Below are 21,509 nucleotides of genomic sequence, written 5' to 3' on the forward strand. Positions count from 1 at the left end.
TTGGTTCACAAAATAGATCCATATGATATCTATTATGATTTAATTAATTGATTATAGTGTAATTAATAAAAATGAATATCAGTATTCACATAAATTTATTAATAAAAAATATTTGATACATAACTTGATATATTTAACAATCCCTTGACCATCTACAATTGTGTTGACTATTTTCATTGGTCATAAGAGCAACTCCAATGCATACTCCAATGCATGCTCAAAGTTACTTGGGCATGCAAAAAATTCAAAAAATAGCATTATATGATTATTACCTCTGTCCCATTGAATTTTATTTATACGTTACTTTTCGACACGCATTTCAATGATCATTTAAAACATAACTCCACATTATATTTTTAAAATTTTTTTTGAATAAAAGTTTCATGTTTATACTTTTATTTAAAAAAAAAATTAAAAAAAATATTATCAAACCATACTTTATACAAGTTTCGAAATACGTGTAAATAGTAAACGTGTAGAATCGAACGGGAAGGAGGGAGTACCTAAAAAGTGAGCATGGCCACCAAACTGCGCCCGGTTACTGTTTTGCAGTATTTTCTAATATTTTATTAAACTTTATATATTTTCTTTTATTTTTTTGATTTATTTTACAACCCATGTACTTTAAAAACTACTAAACTCTGAAAAGTTCTAGATTAATCTTTGAAAAATATTTAACCAATTCAAAATTTTGAAATTTGATTTATTTTTACAAATTATTTATTTAATTAATACTTTTACATGTGATGTTTTTTATTTGTAAATTATTATTTTACTCTAAATATATATGTAATATTATATTTATTTGGAAAATGGAACTTCGTGTTCCGTTTTACCACTTTGATTTTTTTTTATATGAGCAAAACGTTAGATAAAGCAGCGTTTTGGTAGCAAAACGTCATATAAAGTAACGTTTTTCCTTTATTTTTTTTAAAAACAAAACACTATATCTTGTAAATTATTAAATCATAAATTATTAAAAAAATATTTTAAATTATTTTCTAAAACTCAAAAGGGGATCGTTAAACCCTAAAATGTTAAAAATTATTAAATTAAGTTACATTCTTAAATTTTATAATTATTTAATTTAAAATTAATAGTTCTGGTTCCTAGGGTTTAGGGCCTTTAGCCATTAACCCTAAAACCTAAATCGGTGTAATATTTATTAATTTCTTTTTAAATGTTTCTAAAACCCAAAAGGAGATTGATGAACCCTAAATGTTAAAAATTGTTAAATTATGATATCATTTATAAATTCTAAAAATATTAAATAAAAAAATATTGAAATTATTAAATTAAGTTACATCCTTAAATTTTAAAATTATTTAATTTAAAATTAATATTACCGGTTCCTAGGGTTTAGGGCCTTTAGGCCCTAAATAAAGGCCCTAAACCCTAAACCCTAAAACGGTGTAACATTTATTAATTTTTTTAAAAATGTTTCTAAAACCCAAAACGAGATTGGTGAAACCTAAATGTTAAAAATTGTTAAATTATAGTATCATTTATAAATTCTAAAAATATTAAATAAAAATAAATATTGAAAAATATAACATTAAATGATGTTTCCGGACCTCTAAATAATATACCAAAAAAAGCTTAAAAGAAGAAAATAAAACAGAAAAACACAAAACGTGAGTGAAGTCACGTTGCTACATTATAAAAAAAATAAGAGGCAAAACGTTACACGATGTAGCGTTTATATATTTTTTTTAAAATTTAAAAATTAAAAACGGAAGACGATGTTCCGTTTTGCATGTATTAAAAAACGGAAGACGATATTCGGTTATGAGGTGACATTTTAGGTATTTTTCTCCGAAAGTGACAATTTGGATATTATTAACTCAAATTACGAAAGTTGGGCATTTATTCCCCAGTGGGGGAGCCCTAATATTCAAAATTCAAATGTTAAATCCGATATTCACGAAACCCGGGCAGCACAGCTGCCGAGCATTGTAAAGGAAAGAACGGCGTAGACAGAGCCGATACACAAAATTTGAATTATAAGTTCCATTCCGCTCATAGGCGGAAAATCAAACCGTTTTAATTGAAATTAGGGTTTTGAAATCTCAATCGAGCCTTTCAATGGCGGAGAAGAGAACAGCGGCGAAAGAGCCGATGAGTCTCAATCAGCGTCACAATCGTCTTCTCTTTGACCTCTCCTCTGCTCCTCAATCTAAGCCTCCTGTTCATTTCTCAAGTAATTCACCTCACCTCTCTCTCTCTATCTCTCTGTGAGAGAGATTCATTTATCGTCATGATTGATGTTTAATTCATTTATTGTCTTGATTGATGTTTAAATCTCTCTCTCTCTCTCTCACTCTGTGGGAGAGATTCATTTATTGTCATGATTGATGTTTAAATCTCTCTCTCTCTCTCTCTCTCGCCCGCGCGCTGTGTGTGAGAGAGATTCATTTATTGTGATGATTGATGTTTATTGGGTCATTGATATTATATTTTCCCTGTGTTTTGTGTTTGATTTGATAGCTGTGTTATTGTATTGTGATTGAATTGATGTTTGATTTTAAATAGGTGATGAAGACGAAGCTAAGGTGAATCTCAGTAAGGCATTTTCGTCGAGTCTTAATTTAGATGATGACGATGCTCCTACTTTCGCTTTCGATTCTCCTTCTCCTCCTAAGTCTGGTACTCTCTCTCTCTAGCTACATGTGTGTTGTATTAATGTATATAATCTGTTTATACTGTTAAGTGAATAACATCTGGTGAGTCTGTTTCGATGAAGTATAATTATACTGTTAAGTGAATAACATTTTGTGACTGAGGATTAGTATACTTCTAGATGATTTTATATAAGCATTTTAGGCGAAATGAATGTTCATATATAATCATGAAGTGGAATTGTAGAACATGTATTTTTTTTATCTGTATAGTGTATTGGTTCCAATTCTAAGACTATATCTTCCATTTCGGGTTTATAATTTGTTTCAGTGAAAGCTGCATTTAGTATGAAACTTTAGCACATCATATTCGTTAACATATGTTACAGTCTTTTGCTATTTTCATTAATATGTATGATTTGATACATTGGTTGTGTAATATATAATTATATATGTATAAAGTAATGTTTGAATTGTAATAGGAGGGAAAGAGGAAACAAAGATGAATTCTACCAAAGCTATCTCATCAAGTGTTACTGTAAATGATGATGCTCCTACGTTCTCCGGCATTGCTGATTTCGGTTCTCCTTCTCCCCCACCTCCTCAATCACGTATGCTCTTTATCTATATATACATGTCTTGTGTGTTTGTACTGCGCAAGAGTGTAGAGTGTATAATGTATTCCCTATGGTTCAATGTAAAGGATTTTTAATCATATAAGGTTTATAGTACTAGGCTGCAAAGTTAATATTATTCTCTGTGATGATTTTGTACAGTTTTAGCAAATTTTAGCTGTGCATATTTAGTGAAATGATTTCTATTAATAAATATGACTTTGAATTATTTTTAAATAAGAAAAAACATGTATATGTGTGTGGAGGTTTGTATAATGTATTCATTCAGGTATATTTACCTTAGCGGGTGTATAGGTTTTATATAATAATAAAATACTATGAATTGGATATCATCTCACTAGTTCTAGGATTTCTCACATTTATAGCTGATTTCATGTATTATATCTTGGAGAATTAATTTCCATTAATAGTTCTATATTGAGTATTGATTAAATTTCGGAATTTAGAAGAGTTTATATGGATAGTGTTGTTATTGATTTTCTATTAAAGATTACTAATTACAACTACCACTGTGATGGTTGCAGAAAATCCACCAGTTGTTGAGCATCAAGTGGAGTGCTGGAGTGATGCAAACAACTCTTTTGGTAGATCATTGTGTTTTTTCGTTTAATGCAGTTATGATTTTATGGTTGATCTGTTTGTTTTCTTCACTTTTTTGTTAATGTTTTCATTAATGACTTGATTTACAGAAGAAGACGATTTAAAATTGAGTCTCAGCAAAGCTTTGACATCAAGTGATACCCAGAAAGAAGAAACTTCTCATTTCTCCGTGACTGTTGATTTCGATTCTCTACCACTCTCTCCTGGTAATCTCTCTCTCTCTCTCTCTCTCTCTCTCTCTGTGTGTGTGTGTTTAATGTACTCATTGTTATCCCGAAGATGACTACTCGATGACTAGTCAACACGAAGGTACTCGGGCGCAGCCTCGAAGCCCGACTTATCAACGACTAGTTGTTGTCGAGGTAATTGGGTTCGATGCCTGATTTGGGGCAATTGTGGTGTGCAGGACTCAATCAAACCCATGCAACGCATTAGAAAGATAAGAAAATGTAAATGATATTTAGATAGATAACTTTGCTTGAAATTCAACATACTTATGTCTTTATTTGCTTGCACGTGTTTGATATTTGGAATATGCATGTTATTATGCAGTAACTATGCTTATTTGAGCTTACTATTCTATTACTTTTGATTTAAATTAGGGGATTCACATGTTTAGTAAGTATATGTACAATAAACACTTTGTCGACTTTTTACGACTAGTCGAGCGACTTGTCGACTAGTCTTCTCGAAGGTACTCGGGCTTCGAGGCTCGACTTGGCGCCGTGATAACCATGAATGTACATCACCTTTTTTCAGTTAATGTAATGTCTCATTTTGGAGGTTTTTTTAATTCTGATTTGAGATGATAGATGTGCTATGAAATTGATATCATCTCATATTCTCTCTATAGTTTAGAACGATATTAGCTGTTGCGTACATGTATTTTTATTATAATAAAGTGAAGTTTTTTGAATTCTAGTAGTCTTTTGGAATTAGGTTCCACTTCACATCATGTAATTTGGATTTACATCTTTCATGCCTAAGCTTAAATACTACCATTGAGAGTTGCAGGAAATCCATCAACAGTTGAAAGTGAAAGGGGCTGCGGCCAATTTGCCAACAAATCTTCGGGTACATTATTGTTTCTTCTTTCATTTTAATGCAGTTCATCTCTTTGTTTTTGACTGATCATTCTATTTCCACTCTTGTTTTTTTTATAGAATCTGTCTGTTTGTATTTTGATTGATGTCTTATACCAGAAGTTGATGCAGATTCAAAGATGAATCTTAGCAAAGCTTTGTCATCAAGCAATACAAAAAAAGACCATGCCCCTCGTTTCTCCATAATTGATGACTTTGACTGTCACTCTCCTGCCCCTTCATGTATGCTCTCTCTCTCTCACTTTCTCTCTCTCTCTCTCTCTCTCATGTATGGGCTTTGGAAGATATAGTTTCTCCTTATTTGTTCATGTTTGGTATTTCTAATTTTAGAAATAAGAAGGATAGATCTTCAAATCATGTATTCTTTTATGAACTGAACAACCACCATATGTAGTTGCAGAAAATCCCTCAAAGCTGGAGCATCAAGGAGGCTACTCACACATGGATTCGGGTATATTATTAGTTATATAAAATTTTCCTTGTCTCAAATGGCTTAGATCCAGAGTACATGTACTGATTGCCCTTGTAGAAAATAGTTACTATCATAAAACACCAGCAGAATCAATGTTATAAATCTCTGTTTATGTTTTATGAAGTAAAATTTATGTACATTTTACATGTCATTCCGATTTTGGAATTGTCTAATTGAAGATAGTTGCAGAAATAGAATCAGAGGTTGGTACTGACGTCAGTGGTTCCTCAACTGATGGTGAATACATGCCTTCCCTTGACAAAGTTGACAAGGATGGGTTCCAAGAGTTTGTTCCTCAACCTGGTAATCTTTTACACCGATAAACACTTGTGCACACATACAGAACCACATGTTTGTAGTTTTCTAAGTTACCTGGACTTGCTCATACCTGTAAAGTGTGAGGTAAGAAACAGACAACATACAAATAATAATAATACGTGATAAGGCAGTGCAATCTTTTGAAGCTAAGACATAAATTAGCATAAACGACATTATATCATACTCCCTCCGTCCCTTTCAATTGTTTACATTTTTTAGAGAGTGTCCGACTCGTATTTTAAGGTGCATATAAAATATAGTTCTGCAATTTTTTTTTACAATTTTATTTTTCTGAATAAAAACTAAAACATTCAACTTTTATTCAGAAAAAGAAAATTGTAAAAATAAGTTACATAACTATACTTTTTATGCACCTTAAAATGCGTGTCGGACACTTCCTCAGAAATGTAAACAATTGGAAGGGACTGAGGGAGTATATAATAGAGGGGTGTGTCATGTTATACTTTTGTGGTTCTTGCCAACTGAACTGGAAGTTATAATTGTAGTGTCATTTGGGTTTAATGAATGGATTGGTGAATATATGCAGAAGAGAAGAAGCCTTTGAAGGTTAAGCTAGAAGGTAGGCGTCGACTCTGCAAAACAGTTTCATCAAGCAATGACTGTGACGGAGATGACAATGCGACTTTTTTGGATAGTGAACCAGACAATTTAGTTGTAGCAGATTTTAAATCACCTCCTCCACCGAAAAAAGACATAGATACTGCTGAGGGAAATGGTAACGAAATTGTGGATATTCTGAATGATTTAAGTGCTAAATTTGAGGTTCTCTCAATGGAGAAGAGACCAATTTCTAAGAAAATTGGGCGGGCCGAGGGTTTTTCAGTTTCACATATGAGCAAGGGAACTGAATTTTACAACGAAAAGGAATTGGATACGAATGCTGGTCCTTCCTTTTCAGCTAGATCTGATGCCTTTGGTGGTTTTAGTGGACATAATATTAACCAAGCAAATTTGTATGAGGATGAACCTGATATCAAGGGAGTTGGTGGTATGCTGGTAAACAACACCAAGAATTATGCTGGAGTTAATAAGAAGATTGGAATTAGGGACATGGATAATCACACATCGCGTGCAAGACAATCTGATAATTTAAAACGCGCTCATAGAAAAAAAGACAACGATGATGATTGCGTAGTTATTAGTAATCACAACTTTTTAAAAAATTTAAATACACAGCCAAGCATGGTAAAGCGGGAGCCTGATGATACTGACAAGTTTAACACTTTGGACAAGGCTGGGGCAACTAATACTGTAAATGAGGATTCTATTGTTTTGAATGGTCCTATTTCTAAGTTCAGATTAAATGGTAAAATTGCAAAAATGTTGTATCCCCATCAGCGTGATGGATTGAAGTGGCTCTGGTCACTTCATTGCCAAGGTAAAGGTGGCATATTGGGTGATGATATGGGTCTAGGGAAGACAATGCAGGTAGATATTATAGTATTGCTCCATTGCTCCCAAGCTTCTACTTTTGATTAATACTAATATTTGTTGATGACTCTTGGGATTATAAATGATTTGTTACTGTACTTCATCTCAGATTTGTGGCTTCTTAGCTGGGTTATTCCACTCGCGTCTTATAAAAAGGGTTCTAGTTGTTGCTCCTAAAACACTTTTACCACACTGGATCAAGGAACTTTCAGCTGTTGATCTTTCTCATAAGACAAGAGAGTAAGAAATCAAGAATGCTTTTATTTTTTGTTGTTTTGTTATTCCTTATATGAGTGTAGTATGCTAATAACCTTGTCATCATATAAAAGTATACAAACAGCAATACTGATTATATTTTTTCCAGATATTATGGGACATGTGCAAAAGCCCGGCAATATGAACTTCAATCTGTTTTTCAGGTTACCCTTGTACTTGAATCTTGATGCTTGCTACTAATTACTGAATGCAAATTTACTGCTTAAAGTGTCTTCTTAGCAGGTCCTCTTGTATTTATTCAAAATTTTGATTGGCTGAGTTTGATATATTACCAAAGGGTACAGCATTTGCACCAAAATCGTTTTTGGTCTTTTTCTAAAAACAATAATCTTTTCATGGTTCCGTAATATCCCATGTTCCTAAAACTGAAAGGGTTTTTAAAGCACTTTTACCTCCTTCATGTTCCCACTATAAACGGAATGTAATGAGTATGTCAATTTAGCATTCCAGAGTATTCTGTTCTTAGCATACCTGTGTTTGATGTCTTGCTTTATTTAAACAGTATAGTTATGAAATCAACTGCATATCCAGTGTTTTAGGTGTGCTTCATTTTATAATTTAATGTTTTTATTATCTTTGCCTCCTTTTAGGACAAAGGTATCCTTTTAACAACTTATGATATTGTCCGGAACAATGCCAAATCTTTACGAGGAGACCATTTCTATGACGATGAGAATGAAGATACCTGGGATTATATGATACTTGATGAGGTATGTATGGATTATTGGTTTATGGATCTGTTAACATTTATGGGACCTGCTTGAAATAGATGTTGCATTTCATGTATTATGCTACATCGTCCTACTAGAACTAAAAATATGCTTTGTTGATTGTTTAATGTGATATATTCAAGGTTAATGAATAGTGACTAAAGTGTTAATGTACCGGAGTTAGTAGTTCAGATCACTATTTTGATTAAGTAACATTCTCCCCTCAACTTGATAACTGCAACAGTTTTTTTAATAGCGGTTACGTAACACTTGTCTTTCATGCAATTGTTCGACTAGGTATATTCAATGTTAAAGAATAGTGACTGAAGTGGTCAATTGTTGACATATTCTTTTTGTTGGCATAACCATTTGCAGGGTCATCTCATAAAGAATCCTAGTACCCAAAGGGCCAAAAGTTTGCTTGAGATACCAGCTGCTCATCGTATAATTATAAGTGGCACACCTATACAAAATCACCTCAAGGTACTGACTGTATGTTACAGCAGTTAACCTTTTTTTTGCTAAATTTGTAGCAATTAATCTTATCTTTTGTAGCGGTTACTCTGTTTCACAGTTAAATTTCTATTCCCAGTTAAATTTAAGTGTAGTCAACTTTTAAAATATTTGTACAAAAATTGATGTGGTTTTATTTGAATTATATTTGAAGTAAAGATTAATATCACAAGGTTTCTTTCGACTTAATTACTTTGACATTGTAATAAACCCATGTCTGAAGTTAAATCTTTGTATTTCACAAACACAGTAAAGAAGGCATTTCTGGAACAGAGAAACACAATTTATAACTTTCTTCTAGCAAGTAATGGTTTTAATCCTTTCTTGTATTAAAATATATGTAGGAATTGTGGGCCTTGTTCAGCTTTTGTTGTCCTGAGATTCTTGGTGATAAGAAATGGTATTGCTATATCTCTAATATATATATATATATATACATACATATATATATATTCTGTTTCATTTAGAACATAAAATGATGATAAAATATTCTGTCTTAGGTTTAAAGAAAAATATGAAAATGCCATTCTTCGTGGAAACGAGAAAAACGCTTCTGATAGGGATAAGCGTGTTGGTTCGGCTGTTGCAAAGGTGACATTAATATGGTCATCATTATATGTATTTAGAATGCTTATTTTTACAGTGCATATGTACTGACTGTTTATTTTGCTTCTGTTTTCTTGGTGTGCATGTTTAGTTAAGTCTAACATTACCTGTCAATTCTCCTAGTCTGCGACATGTAATTGTATGATTTTGTGATATAAACACATGTTTTTCGTTGCTAAGTTCTATATATACACATTAGACACTGCTTGCACATACTATAGAAACTCAAAAGTAGTGACAATATATCTTATGTTTTGTTGCATCTTTTCTTTTACAATATCTTGGGATTTGTTAATCATAGTTCGCTGTTACACGTGTCAATAGTTGAATGTACTATTTAAAGTGAAAATAAGATTCATTTGAATTGCCTAATAACCATTAATTTTGTCCTGTTAAGTTTCACATCTGGTTTACGGCATCTTGTTAAAGCTTGATCCATAGTAGCATAATAGTCTGTCATTGCTCATTATTGTACTCTTGTTATGACAGGAGTTGAGAGAACGCATTCAACCTTATTTCTTGCGTCGCTTGAAGAGCGAGGTGTTTTGTGATGATGATGGCACAAACACGGCTAGTCTTTCCCAAAAGCATGAAGTTATTGTGTGGTTACGATTAACTACCTGCCAGGTATGTAGTCTTTGGCTGTACATATATAAATTTTTTTGAAAGGGTGATGACATATATCTTACAAGTATGTGTATTGCATCGTGCAGAGACAACTCTATGAAGCCTTTTTAAAGACTGAGCTGGTCATTTCTGCCTTTGATGGTTCTCCATTAGCTGCACTAACGGTAAGATTGATATTGCACAGATTGAGTGATATCTATATTGATAAGTACAGTATTTAGTTCTTACATATTTACTTATGTGTTTGAGTATGTGCGAATATACACGATATTGCTAATAGGCATATCATGACTTCTAAAAGAGCCATTCACTATCAAAATGGATGTGCCTATGGTTAGAGCTCGCCATAGTTGTTTTTATTACGGAGCAGAGTTGAGAACGGAGCGTCGGATCATAGAAATTTTTTAAGCGCGTAAGGAATGTAGCGAGATTAAGGAGAGAAGTCGTGATTGCTTAGATTACAATTGCCATCCTACTTATTTCCTTGCTTGCACTTATTATAACAGGGACCAGATGTTATGTTGCCATTTATCCAAGAGATATATTGATAGGTTTGTGTGGTAGGAAAACTGTAAGAATGTGTCATACTATGACATCATAGTGATGTTTCTAGAGCAAGAAAGGAAAAATAAATGGGTGCAGGTGACGAATGCAAAACACAGGGAATAAACAAGTAATTGAATACGAAAAAAAACTTTGTAATGAGAGGAAAAGAAAATCAAAATGAGATTAGACAATAATGAGAGTAAAATATTTACGGTGTTGAATTGCCGTCCCATCAGACAAATTTCTACAGGAAGTAACAAGTACGGAGTTCGTGGAAAACTTAATGAGGAAATAATATTAATATTGTTTTTTTATTTTGTGTTACTTTGTTGTAAAATTTAGCGTCTTCTATATGTTTAAGCCTTTGTTGGTTGTTTTCTTTAAGTTAGGAATGTTGAAGGTAACAGAAAATTGATTATATAACATTCAAGCATTTCTATTTTCTTGTAATTGTGCTAGTATATATGCTCAGTTAATTGATAGAAAGATTTCCTTTATATATGTATGCATGTCATAATATCCTTTTTTTTCTCAAGTAGATCCTGAAGAAAATATGTGATCATCCATTGCTTTTGACGAAAAGAGCTGCTGAAGATGTTTTAGAAGGGATGGATTCAATGCTAAACCCGGAAGAGCATGGCGTGGCTGAAAAATTAGCAATGCACATTGCAGATGTGACTGAAAGGCTCGATTTTGCAGAGAAACATGACTACGTGTCTTGCAAAATTTCCTTTATATTATCTTTACTGGTAAGACTTCTACATTTTACATAGATATGTAGAATTTTGCCATTAACATGTAAAACCTAATTCTTAGTGGGAGTGAGGTATTCACGCTAGTAAACTACAAGTAATATATAATCTTTTCATTTGGTCATTTTTTAAGTTGCAAAAAATGTTACAACTACTAATTATAAAACAAGCACTCACAAAATTTATTTGGCATAATTGTGATTACTATTTTCTAATATGATTAATATTGTTATATCTCTAATGTTGTGTTGCAGCCAAGTTTAATCCCAAGAGGTCATAATGTTCTCATCTTTTCTCAGACTCGAAAGATGCTTGATTTAATTCAGGTCAGTTTGCTAAATAATTGATTTCTAGAAACGTTGTTTACCGAATGCACAAAATGCATATGCGCGCTGTCAGCAGAGATATGAGTATATATATTAGCTTGTTTTGGCTACACATAAGCTCACGGATAAGCATTGGCTTGCATATTCAGTATTCACCTAGTAGTAGAATCATGCTTTTTATTCCTAAATCCCTAACACATGGTTTTCAATGTAAAGCATGATGCTTGCTAATGGCTAATGGATATGTTCCTTATAGTGCCTTATTTGTTGCTCGGTTGTCGTAATATGATCTTTGGCTGAAATATTTTATTCCAAATTTATATTTTAGTAGTATGTGAGTAGACTGTTTTAATTAGATTTTTTTGTCATAAAAATTTAATCATGGGTGCTATGGCTATTGCATTAGTGTCTTAGTCGTTGATCTAGCTTGGAATCAAAGTTGAGTGTTGGTAGAATTTCAAGTATCTCTGATTGATCTAATATTTTATAGGATTCCTTATTATCCAATGGCTACAATTTTTTGCGCATTGATGGCACTACCAAAGCTAATGACAGACTCAAGATTGTTGATGTGAGTGTTCTGAATTAAATATTTAGATATTTCAAGATTTTATTGTACTGAAATAAACTTGCATCAAAACAGGATTTTCAAGCAGGTGGAGCTCCCATATTTTTATTGACTTCTCAAGTTGGTGGGTTAGGACTCACACTCACAAAAGCAGACCGTGTCATAGTAGTTGATCCAGCTTGGAATCCCAGGTGAATGTTCACAATTTTTTTACTAATTACAGTTTAAAGTCAGATCTAGTTTTGGACATAATTGGCTTTTTGAGTCTGATTGCAAGTTTCAGTTATTCTTTAATGTTTGTAAACTGATTTTATAAGCATATGCGCTACATTCTTTGCATAACAAATTTTTGTAGATAAAAAAACTCAAATACAATATTTACCTTTTGGGTTTTAGTAGGAGTAACTTAAGTACTAGTTTACATTTATAAAGTAAAATTGTATGGTTCTTCATATGTATGTATGTGTGTGTGTATATATAAAAGTATGCTTCACATCACAACTTCTGTATGATAATCTTGCGACATGCTGGGATTTATTATCAAATTAAATAACTCGAAAAATACCACGATGACTGAAACTCCAAAAGTGTGCTCTCATCGTCTGAAAATAGATGTGATGCTGGTAGCTTCGATTAAAGAATATTGGAATTCAAAGAGTTCCCTTAAAGTTATAACATTAAGTTTTAAGTCTTTTATTACAAGTATACATGCGATTTCGTTTGATTTAAAATTGTATTTTCAACCAGAGAATACGACATTTTTTTGATGCTCTTAAAGCAACGGATGTAATGTACCAAAAGATATCTCACTTTGCAGGACCTTTAACATCTTTATTGCCTTCTTTTATACTATTTCCGACTTCCTAGACTGGTGATTGTAGGAGGCGAATAAGTTAGACATATTTAAAGTTGTTTATTTTCTTATCTTTTGCAGCACTGATAACCAAAGTGTTGATCGTGCATATCGTATTGGACAGAAGAAGGATGTTCTAGTGTACAGATTGATGACTTGTGGAACTGTTGAAGAAAAGATATACAGAAAGCAGGTACCTTTATCAGATGTCCATTCTTGGCTTAACTTCTATGGTGACTTTTATTCTTGTGTTGCCATAATATGTCAATAAACTGCATGCTATTTTTCTATTTTTTATTATGGATTGTGGTGAGGATGGGGGTTCTCCCTAAGGGCCATTTCTGTGTGTAAGAAATTTATATGGTAGTTTCTACTCTTGCGGGGTACCAGTAATTTCTATCTTGTGTGGCTCAAAAACCTTGCTGTTTAACGGGGCTAGCAACCAATAATGCCAATAGTCATTCAATTTTTTTGGCAATAAGTGCAATAGTATTGAATTATTATTATCATGTAATTGTAATCATGTTTGGCTATATCTTTTTATAGGTATTTAAAGGGGGGCTGTTTAAAAGTGCAACTGAGCACAAAGAACAAATTCGATATTTCAGTCAACAGGTACTTAACTAAGGGTCCAAATCATCTTTCTCAGTGTTTACTTAAAACTCTGTATGTACACACATACACTTGCACATGCATATATAAGTTCATTTTTTTGTTAGTAAAATTATAGATCACATGCCTATATTTTCCCATTTGTTTCTAACTTTCACTCTGTTTATGTATAAACATTCTTTTTTTTTTTCAGGATCTTAGGGAGCTGTTCAGTATTCCTAAACAAGGTTTTGATGTTTCTCTCACTCAACAGCAGTTGCATGAAGAGCACGATGGTCAGCTCAAAATGTAATGGCTTTTTTCATAAGATTCATGTGGCTCTTTTTGGTCATTATTGTTTTACACGAGTCATCTGTGCATAGTAGCATAGCATCTGAAACTTGTCTTTATTTATGTCGGTATGTTAGTTAACAAAGACCTTGACAGTCTACAATGCCATTGAGAAAATGTGAGCTTTTTGATTTTGGTACTTATTTCGTGACAATGTACTCCTGGTATTTTGGGGCAAGTGAAATATTAACCGGAGATACTTACACTACTGAACTGAAAGAGTAGACACACACAGTCCCCCGTCTTCATTCATATTAGATGCCAAACAATATGTATAACTGAGTATTAGAAGGCAAAAATGAAGAAATTCTGTATGTATCATATTTATAGAATTAGTTTTATGTTGTGATGCAAACTGACCCCCTGTATCATACACACACACACACATATATATATATGTGTGTGTGTGTGTCTGTGTGTGTGTGTGTTTCACGAAAGTAAATTACTGTATTTGCAAACAAAAGAAGTCCCTGTATCCAGGCATCCTCCTAACTTTAAGCATTGGTCAGATCATGTAACTTTGGTGTTAAAACATATTTTATGGTGTTAACTGTCCTGAATTTATGGTGTTGTGTTCATTTTTTTTATTGTATTAGTTTTTTGGGCACATTTTACTTTTTTGAGATTAAAATTCCGAAGGTTTGTTCGTCTGCATTGAGATTATTCAAGTATTTGCCTGAAAATAGTAATCATGATCTTTTTATTTCATGTATATTGAAACTACAGGGAGAAATCACTGGAAAAGCATTTAAAGTTCGTGGAGTCACTTGGTATAGCCGGGGTTAGCCATCACAGTTTACTTTTCTCAAAGACAGCGCCTGTAGAAGCTGTGCAAGATGAGGAAATTGCAAGGTGAAATTATTCATTGCACACATGCTAACAGCAGTAGGTGTATTGAAGATTATGTGCACGCGTGACTTTTTGGATTATTTGTGAAGAACTTGTTTAACATTTATTTGTTTATTCCATTAGTTACTCCTTCTATTGCTCTATCCCAGTGCTAATCCTTTCTTTTCTTTAAGAGATGTCCCTGAAGTGAGAAATTTTTACAGTAAACCTTGAACTTGATAGATCCTTTAAACATTTGTGTTTTAGATATTAAAAGTGTATTCATTGTTGGAGATAACTGATTGCATATTAATGGAGATTGAAAAGTATGTCGGATTTTTTGGAATTAATAAATTTCTTGTCTTATTTGCAGTGTGAAACATATGTGGGAAATTTAACTGAGGAAAAATAAAAAATATTGTCTCTAACATAATTGTTTGGTGATGTGCAGGGAAAAGCCTAATAGATTTGTGGGCAGCTCAGGTTCCCTCTCTTCAATTGAACGTGATACTGATGGGTAAAGCATAAAGTGATAGTATTTGTACTCCCTTTTACTATTATATTGTATTTTAAAAGGGCCTATTACAATACCTTTTATGAATTTTGTAATTTTATTTGAACAGTGCCAAGTATGCTTTCAACCCAAAAGATGTCAAATTGCACTCAAAAGTTCCTTCATCAAACTATTCATGTTCACCTAGTGAAAGGGATATTAAAGACAGGATCAAGCGGCTATCTCAAGTTTTTGCAAATAAGGTATATCTTTTCACAATGAAATTGTGTTGGTTAAAAATTATGAACTGATTTGCAAATGGCCACTCGCTTTTCAATTTTTTTTTTTTTTTAAAAAACTGATTTGCAAATGCCCACATGTTCCGGAGTTCATTAATTTAGGTGTGCTAGTGTTCAGTTTCTAAAATTATTTATGCCTGAACTTCTTCTCTAAAGTCCTTACTAAAGAATTCTTCTGTATATACATAAGAACGAAAAGAACAGCTAACACCTGACAACGGCAAAAGCTGGGCTAGTTCATTTCTTTTACTAGGCTTTTTTTCCCTTCCTTTTGTGCTGTTTTTTTCGTGTTAATCCAGAAGTAAATATCTTTTGCATGGAATTTAAGTTATGCCAAGTTAAATTCAATATCCATTGCCTTATTGGGCCCGTTCGACGTTCATTGCATTAGCCATGTTCTTATCCCTGGGATAACAATGTCTTTACCCTCAAAATAGCATGTTATACTACATTTGTAAAATAAAAGTTAAATAAATGATACATGTTACTTCACTTTTCACCAGTGAATGCAACATCCAGTTGAACAAATCCTTTATTTTCTGGTTTTCTTGATTTTATACCCTTTGACAGATATTCGTGTGTCCCTGAAATATTTGTATTTTTTCCTGCAGGTTATGATTTCTAACCTACCTGACAAGGGAGACAAAATAAGAAAGCAAATTGCTGAATTGCATTCGGAACTTGAGAATATTAGCTTGGAGGCAAAAAGTAAAAATGGTATTATAAATTTGGATTGACATATCAGGGTAATTATTTTTTCATCAACTTACGCCTGAATTTTGCCTGTCCATCCAACAATCTCATCTCGACAAAACAATTGGTGGATCCTCCAATTCTTGACGATTGCATGTAGAAGTGGACTCTACCGGTGCAGTCGTATTTCTAACTTAATATTGACTAGCAGATGTAAATTTTTCGTCCATTTACTGTTTTGAGCATGAAAACACAATTCAGTATTAATATTTTGTTAATATTGAAGTACAATGGAAAGCTCAAATAACAGTTGGTCCAGATTGTTCCGAGCTATATAACAAGTTTGTTTTTACATAACCATAGATGTTCACTTTTTAGTTTTCTCATCCCCACTTATCTTTTTCTTATTTGTAGGCCTCGTGGTCATATGCCTGGTTTTGTTTTTGGTTTTGCAAGTAAAACCGTTGTTTTTTATGTTACTAACTCTATAATCTAATTAAGAGGTTTTTTCTTGATTTGCCATGTGTTGCTGCAAAGGGTATGCAAGTGACCAAGTGTTTGTGAGGGGAGTTCTGCCATAATTCTGGTGGCAGATCAGATACTAGTGCTGGTTGCCATAATTGTAAAGGCAAGCCTATCGAGAAGCGCACACTACATATGTTCAATTTGACAATGCCCAAAACGTGGTGCTATTACCAGTCTATTGTTGGTAGATAGGAGAGAGTAAATAAGGACACGAGAGTGGTTGAGGTGGTGAATCATGATCTTTTCTTTACTTGATTCTGACTCGTGATCTTGATTCAGATTATTCACAAACCATTCAAATGACTCCACTTTCATTGATGATGATCGAGTCTTGTACTATACATGTAACATTAGTCACCACAGAATGGAAATCATCACATTCTCTCTTAGCTTATACTATAGATGCATGAACTTGTAGAACTAGAGAATTTGTATGTAGAGGGAAATCATGGTGAACATGGGAGCTAACACTGATGTATTACCTCATGAAACACAAACACTTAGCCCTTATATGAGAAAAACCCTACTTCTAATAAGCTGCATGGTCCTTGCCATAGGAAACTGCGGTGGTCCGCTTATCATGCGCCTCTATTTCATCCACGGTGGCGAAAGAATCTGGCTATCAAGTTGGCTCTTAACTGCTGGCTGGCCATTCATTCTCATTGTTCTCATCCCCATCTTCTATCATCGTCGCGCCACCACGGGTAACTCCACCACCAAGCTCTTTAACATGAAACCACGCCTGATCCTCGCCTCAGCTGTTGTTGGTGTTCTCACTGGTGTTGATAATTACCTCTATTCATATGGCGTAGCAAAACTACCGGTGTCCACATCAAGCCTACTGATTGCATCACAACTTGCATTCACAGCAGGTTTTGCATTTACATTTTGATATTTCCTCTTACTTCCCAGTTTAATTATAGTGCTTTTTGGCAATTAGTGGTTAGCAGATTGACTAGCCGATTAAGTCATTAGACTAGTGGATTAAATTTAGCTGTTTTAAAAAAACACTGTTTGGTGAATAACTCTTTGAATTAGTTATTTACGTATACCGGTATTAAAGCGAGAATTTGAACTTATGACTTTGTTATGGTCTTCTGGAAGGTAAAAATGATAACATTTGCCACTAGGATAGCAATCGGGTCGGTCGAAACGGGTTTTGTAAAAACCAAAATCAAACCCGAACCCGATTGTTTTTACCAAATCCAAAAAAAACCCGAATTATCAAACTCGAATCCGAACCGATCGGGTTTTATTCGGGTTCGGATTTGTAGATCTCTTCCAAATTATAGTTTAATTTTCAAAAATTTTATTGAAGGATTAATATGATCTTATTCGAGTAAAGGGCTTATAGATTTAACGATATTGAAATTTTTGGGTTGAATTAGAGGATTCAGAGTAGGCAATTGATCGGTTAAAAAATGCAAAACTCTTGACCTAGAGTATACTTGTATCAAACCCTACTACTGGTAACATGTTTACCGACAGTAGTCCACTAATATTAGACTTTAACGTAATAGTTTGTACAAAGTATAATCATTTTACTACTAATATTAGTAATATATGATATCATATATTATTTTAATACTTTTAAGATATAAAATATTATTTATATATTAACAAGGGTTTCGGTTCGGGTTTGGGTTCAGGTCGGAACGAAATGAGTTTCGGATTTTCGGGTCGGGTTCAAAACGATATGCCTTAAACCTAAACCTGACCCAAAAAGAGTTTGGGTTTAAAAATCATACCCAAACCCGAACCGAAACCCGAAATATTCGGGTTCGGGAAAACCCGATCAGATCGGTACGATCGGGTATCCATCGGTTCGGTACAAATTGTCATCCCTATTTGCCACCAGTTTATCACTGAATCCTTTCTTTCCAGGTTTTGCGTATTTACTTGTGAAGCAAAAATTCAATTCGTATTCAATCAATGCTGTTGTTTTGCTGAGCATTGGATCCGGAGTACTAGCCCTGCATACTAACAGCGACAGGCCAGATGGAGAATCGAAAAGAGAGTACATTATAGGGTTCGTGATGACACTCGGAGCAGCAGCCTTGTACGGATTAATATTGCCATTAATCGAGTTGGTATATCAGAAAGCAAAGCAGGTTGTTGATTTTCCATTGGTGATGGAGATTCAGATGGTTATGTGTTTGTTTGCCACTCTTTTTAGCACCGTTGGGATGCTCATTAACAACGATTTCAAGGTATGCATTGACCCTAAACCCTTTAGGGTTTGTTTGGTTTAAGAAGTGGTATGAGTTTGAAATCAGAAATCGCGTTAAGGTTGTATAGGGTTGATGATATCATGTGTTTCGTTGATTGCTGGAATGAATATTTTAGATTTAAAATATTTTTTAAGTTATTAATTTAAATTAATTTAAATATTATTTTAATAAATTTTAGTTCATTAAATTATTTTTGTATTAAACATTTACATTTGATTGCTTAAATAAACTTGAAATATTATAAATAAAATTGATTTTCCATACCCAATGAATTTGGAGAAAAAAAAAATTCTGAACCAAACATCAGGTATGGGGTTAGAATGAACGAAACCCATACCTGATATCAGAATATCTCCAACCAAACGACCCCTCAGTTAAATGATTCTTTAGCTTCGCAAATTGCATGCATTCTAGCAGGGCTACGGGGCGTAGCCGGCACTTAAACTAAAATCGGGTATAAATTTTAGTATTTTAAACCTATTTTGATCGAAATGTATATATAAATTTAATATTTTGAGCTCATTGAAATAAAATTAATACATTAAATTTTAAAAGTCATCGCATATTTTTAGAGTCGATAAACTACAATTATCTCTGACATTTGACGACAAGCGTGTATATTGACATTTAATAATTTTACAATTTGTGAAGCATAATGTACAATATACTAGTTTATAGCCCGTACTTTGTACACGGTTATTTCAAAAATTATTTAACAAAATAAATAAATAAATTTATAATTAAAATTGAATAATATAATTTTGAAAGATTAAGTTATCTATATAATATGTATATAATATGTGTATTGCATCTGCATATTATAATAAATTTATTTAAGAATTATTTTCGTTATATAAGTTATTTTTATGCTATATATTTTATGAAATTATTTCTATAAATAGATTTGTCAAAATTTAAAGTTTATTTCAAATTTGTATTAAAAACTTACCATAAATAACATAATTCATATTTAAAATTGTATTGCAAAATTTCTATTATTAAAATGGGTCATAATAAATATATGGATCTTTTATAAACATAATATGGATACCAACCCTAAAAATGGATAGTTCACTGGGTCAAATTAAAGTTAAAAATTATATCCGAACCAAAATATGGATACCAAACCTTAGGAAAAGGTTATCCAGCAATTTATAATATATAGCTTTGCTCTCCAGCACTAATACAGTAGAATTTTGGTGCGAATGTGTGGGGCCATTTACATAGACAACGGCCGATCGCACTGACCATCTCCCGTTAATTAAATACATAGATTTGAAGGTGTAAGGCCCGATATCGTGTCCTTTCATGTTTCGGGTTCGAGTCCAAATGAAGCGGTCTATTACACGCAGATGGGAAAAAGTAAATAAGGAAAGAGTGGGTGTGGTGGTGCACACAAACACAATCAACCATGGAAACAATGGACCAACGTTTGATTTGATCTTTGTTGATTGAGACCATTCAAACGACGTAAAATTCGTCGAGTTGAACTCAGTAAAATTATCACTGAAAATCAAATCAAGTCGATGATTTGAACACTAAATTTCTGATCAATCTGCAGGCAATACCAAGAGAAGCAAGAAACTTTGATCTAGGAGAAACAAAGTACTACGTAATACTGGTTTGTAGCGGAATAATTTGGCAGTTATTCTTTATCGGAGCTGGAGGAGTTATATTCTGTGCATCATCTTTGTTATCTGGCATCATAATATCCGTTTTACTTCCGGTTATAGAAGTTTTAGCTGTCATTTTTTACAAAGAAAAGTTTCAAGCAGAGAAAGGAGTTGCCCTTGTTCTTTCTCTCTGGGGATTTGTTTCTTATTTTTACGGCGAAATAAAACAGAGCAAGAAAGCCGAAAAGAATCACGCAGCTGAAATGGAACTGCCGGTGAATCAAATTGTGGTTCCGTAAGTGCATCTGCTACTGTCTCACTACTGCTGTGAATTGTGATATACAATAAGTAACTTATAAGTTTAAAGAATATACATTTATAAGTTTTTAACTTATAAAACATCTGAAATGTAAACGACACATATTCTTGTACTCCGTATAGTGTTATTTTGTGCAATATGTTAAATCTCATGTCTAGAGATAAATTAGGGATTGCATTATGTATCCAGTTTTGCATTGTAGACAATGTATGATAAGGGTCCTGTTCCCCGACAATCGTGTGTTAGATAAGTTTTTTCTAACATACTACTCGGGGGGCGTCAGATCTATATTTCAAGGGATCAGATTTAAAGAATTTTTTTTAGCATTTCGCAGAAGGGCTTTTTCCCTCTCCGCGGGCGGAATGCTAAAAAAATTTCCTTGCATCTGGACCCTTAAAATATTGATCTAAGAGTTCTGGAACAGTATGTTAGATATGCCTTATCTGACACATGATTGTTAGGTATTACTCCCTCAGTCCCTTCCAATTGTTTACATTTATGAGTAAGTGTCCGACACGCATTTTAAGGTGCATAAAAGATATAGTTATGTAACTTATATTTATAATTTTCTTTTTCTGAATAAAAGTTGAA

General features: G+C 33.1%; 2 protein-coding genes across 3 annotated transcripts; both read left to right on the top strand.

Moving 5' to 3' along the window:
* Positions 1–1,886: 1,886 nt before the first annotated feature.
* Positions 1,887–16,587, top strand: LOC141690150 (protein CHROMATIN REMODELING 24). Of its 2 annotated transcripts, none has more exons than XM_074494810.1 (29): positions 1,887–2,200; positions 2,533–2,646; positions 3,101–3,229; positions 3,778–3,837; positions 3,943–4,059; positions 4,868–4,927; positions 5,056–5,178; positions 5,351–5,407; positions 5,618–5,731; positions 6,294–7,195; positions 7,308–7,438; positions 7,563–7,617; positions 8,065–8,184; positions 8,560–8,667; positions 9,042–9,097; positions 9,198–9,288; positions 9,793–9,930; positions 10,017–10,094; positions 11,016–11,225; positions 11,483–11,554; positions 12,045–12,125; positions 12,198–12,313; positions 13,057–13,168; positions 13,522–13,590; positions 13,781–13,875; positions 14,644–14,769; positions 15,197–15,262; positions 15,369–15,501; positions 16,149–16,587. In XM_074494810.1, the coding sequence occupies exons 1-29, from the start codon at positions 2,086–2,088 to the stop codon at positions 16,272–16,274; spliced, it is 3,774 nt and encodes a 1,257-aa protein (XP_074350911.1). In that variant the 5' UTR covers positions 1,887–2,085; the 3' UTR covers positions 16,275–16,587. The 2 variants fall into 2 exon arrangements, with proteins under 2 accessions (XP_074350911.1, XP_074350912.1); XM_074494811.1 differs by having other exon boundaries at positions 5,068–5,178.
* A 116-nt stretch (positions 16,588–16,703) lies between these two features.
* LOC141690151 (purine permease 1-like) lies at positions 16,704–21,083 on the top strand. The gene is made up of 3 exons (XM_074494812.1): positions 16,704–17,627; positions 18,640–18,965; positions 20,548–21,083. The coding sequence occupies exons 1-3, from the start codon at positions 17,204–17,206 to the stop codon at positions 20,896–20,898; spliced, it is 1,101 nt and encodes a 366-aa protein (XP_074350913.1). The 5' UTR covers positions 16,704–17,203; the 3' UTR covers positions 20,899–21,083.
* The last annotated feature ends 426 nt before the right edge of the window (positions 21,084–21,509 follow it).

The sequence above is a fragment of the Apium graveolens genome, chromosome 10, assembly GCF_009905375.1.
Source record: "Apium graveolens cultivar Ventura chromosome 10, ASM990537v1, whole genome shotgun sequence".
In the NCBI taxonomy this organism is placed as follows: domain Eukaryota; kingdom Viridiplantae; phylum Streptophyta; class Magnoliopsida; order Apiales; family Apiaceae; genus Apium; species Apium graveolens.

Excerpts from the sequence above, each read along its gene's own strand:
- LOC141690150 (XM_074494810.1), top strand. The coding sequence starts at position 2,086 with ATGGCGGAGAAGAGAACAGCGGCGAAAGAGCCGATGAGTCTCAATCAG. Across the intron at positions 12,314-13,056 it reads GATCCAGCTTGGAATCCCAG|CACTGATAACCAAAGTGTTG; the intron begins GTGAATGTTCAC and ends TATCTTTTGCAG. Across the intron at positions 13,876-14,643 it reads CACGATGGTCAGCTCAAAAT|GGAGAAATCACTGGAAAAGC; the intron begins GTAATGGCTTTT and ends TTGAAACTACAG.
- LOC141690151 (XM_074494812.1), top strand. The coding sequence starts at position 17,204 with ATGGTGAACATGGGAGCTAACACTGATGTATTACCTCATGAAACACAA. Across the intron at positions 17,628-18,639 it reads ACAACTTGCATTCACAGCAG|GTTTTGCGTATTTACTTGTG; the intron begins GTTTTGCATTTA and ends CTTTCTTTCCAG. Across the intron at positions 18,966-20,547 it reads TCATTAACAACGATTTCAAG|GCAATACCAAGAGAAGCAAG; the intron begins GTATGCATTGAC and ends ATCAATCTGCAG.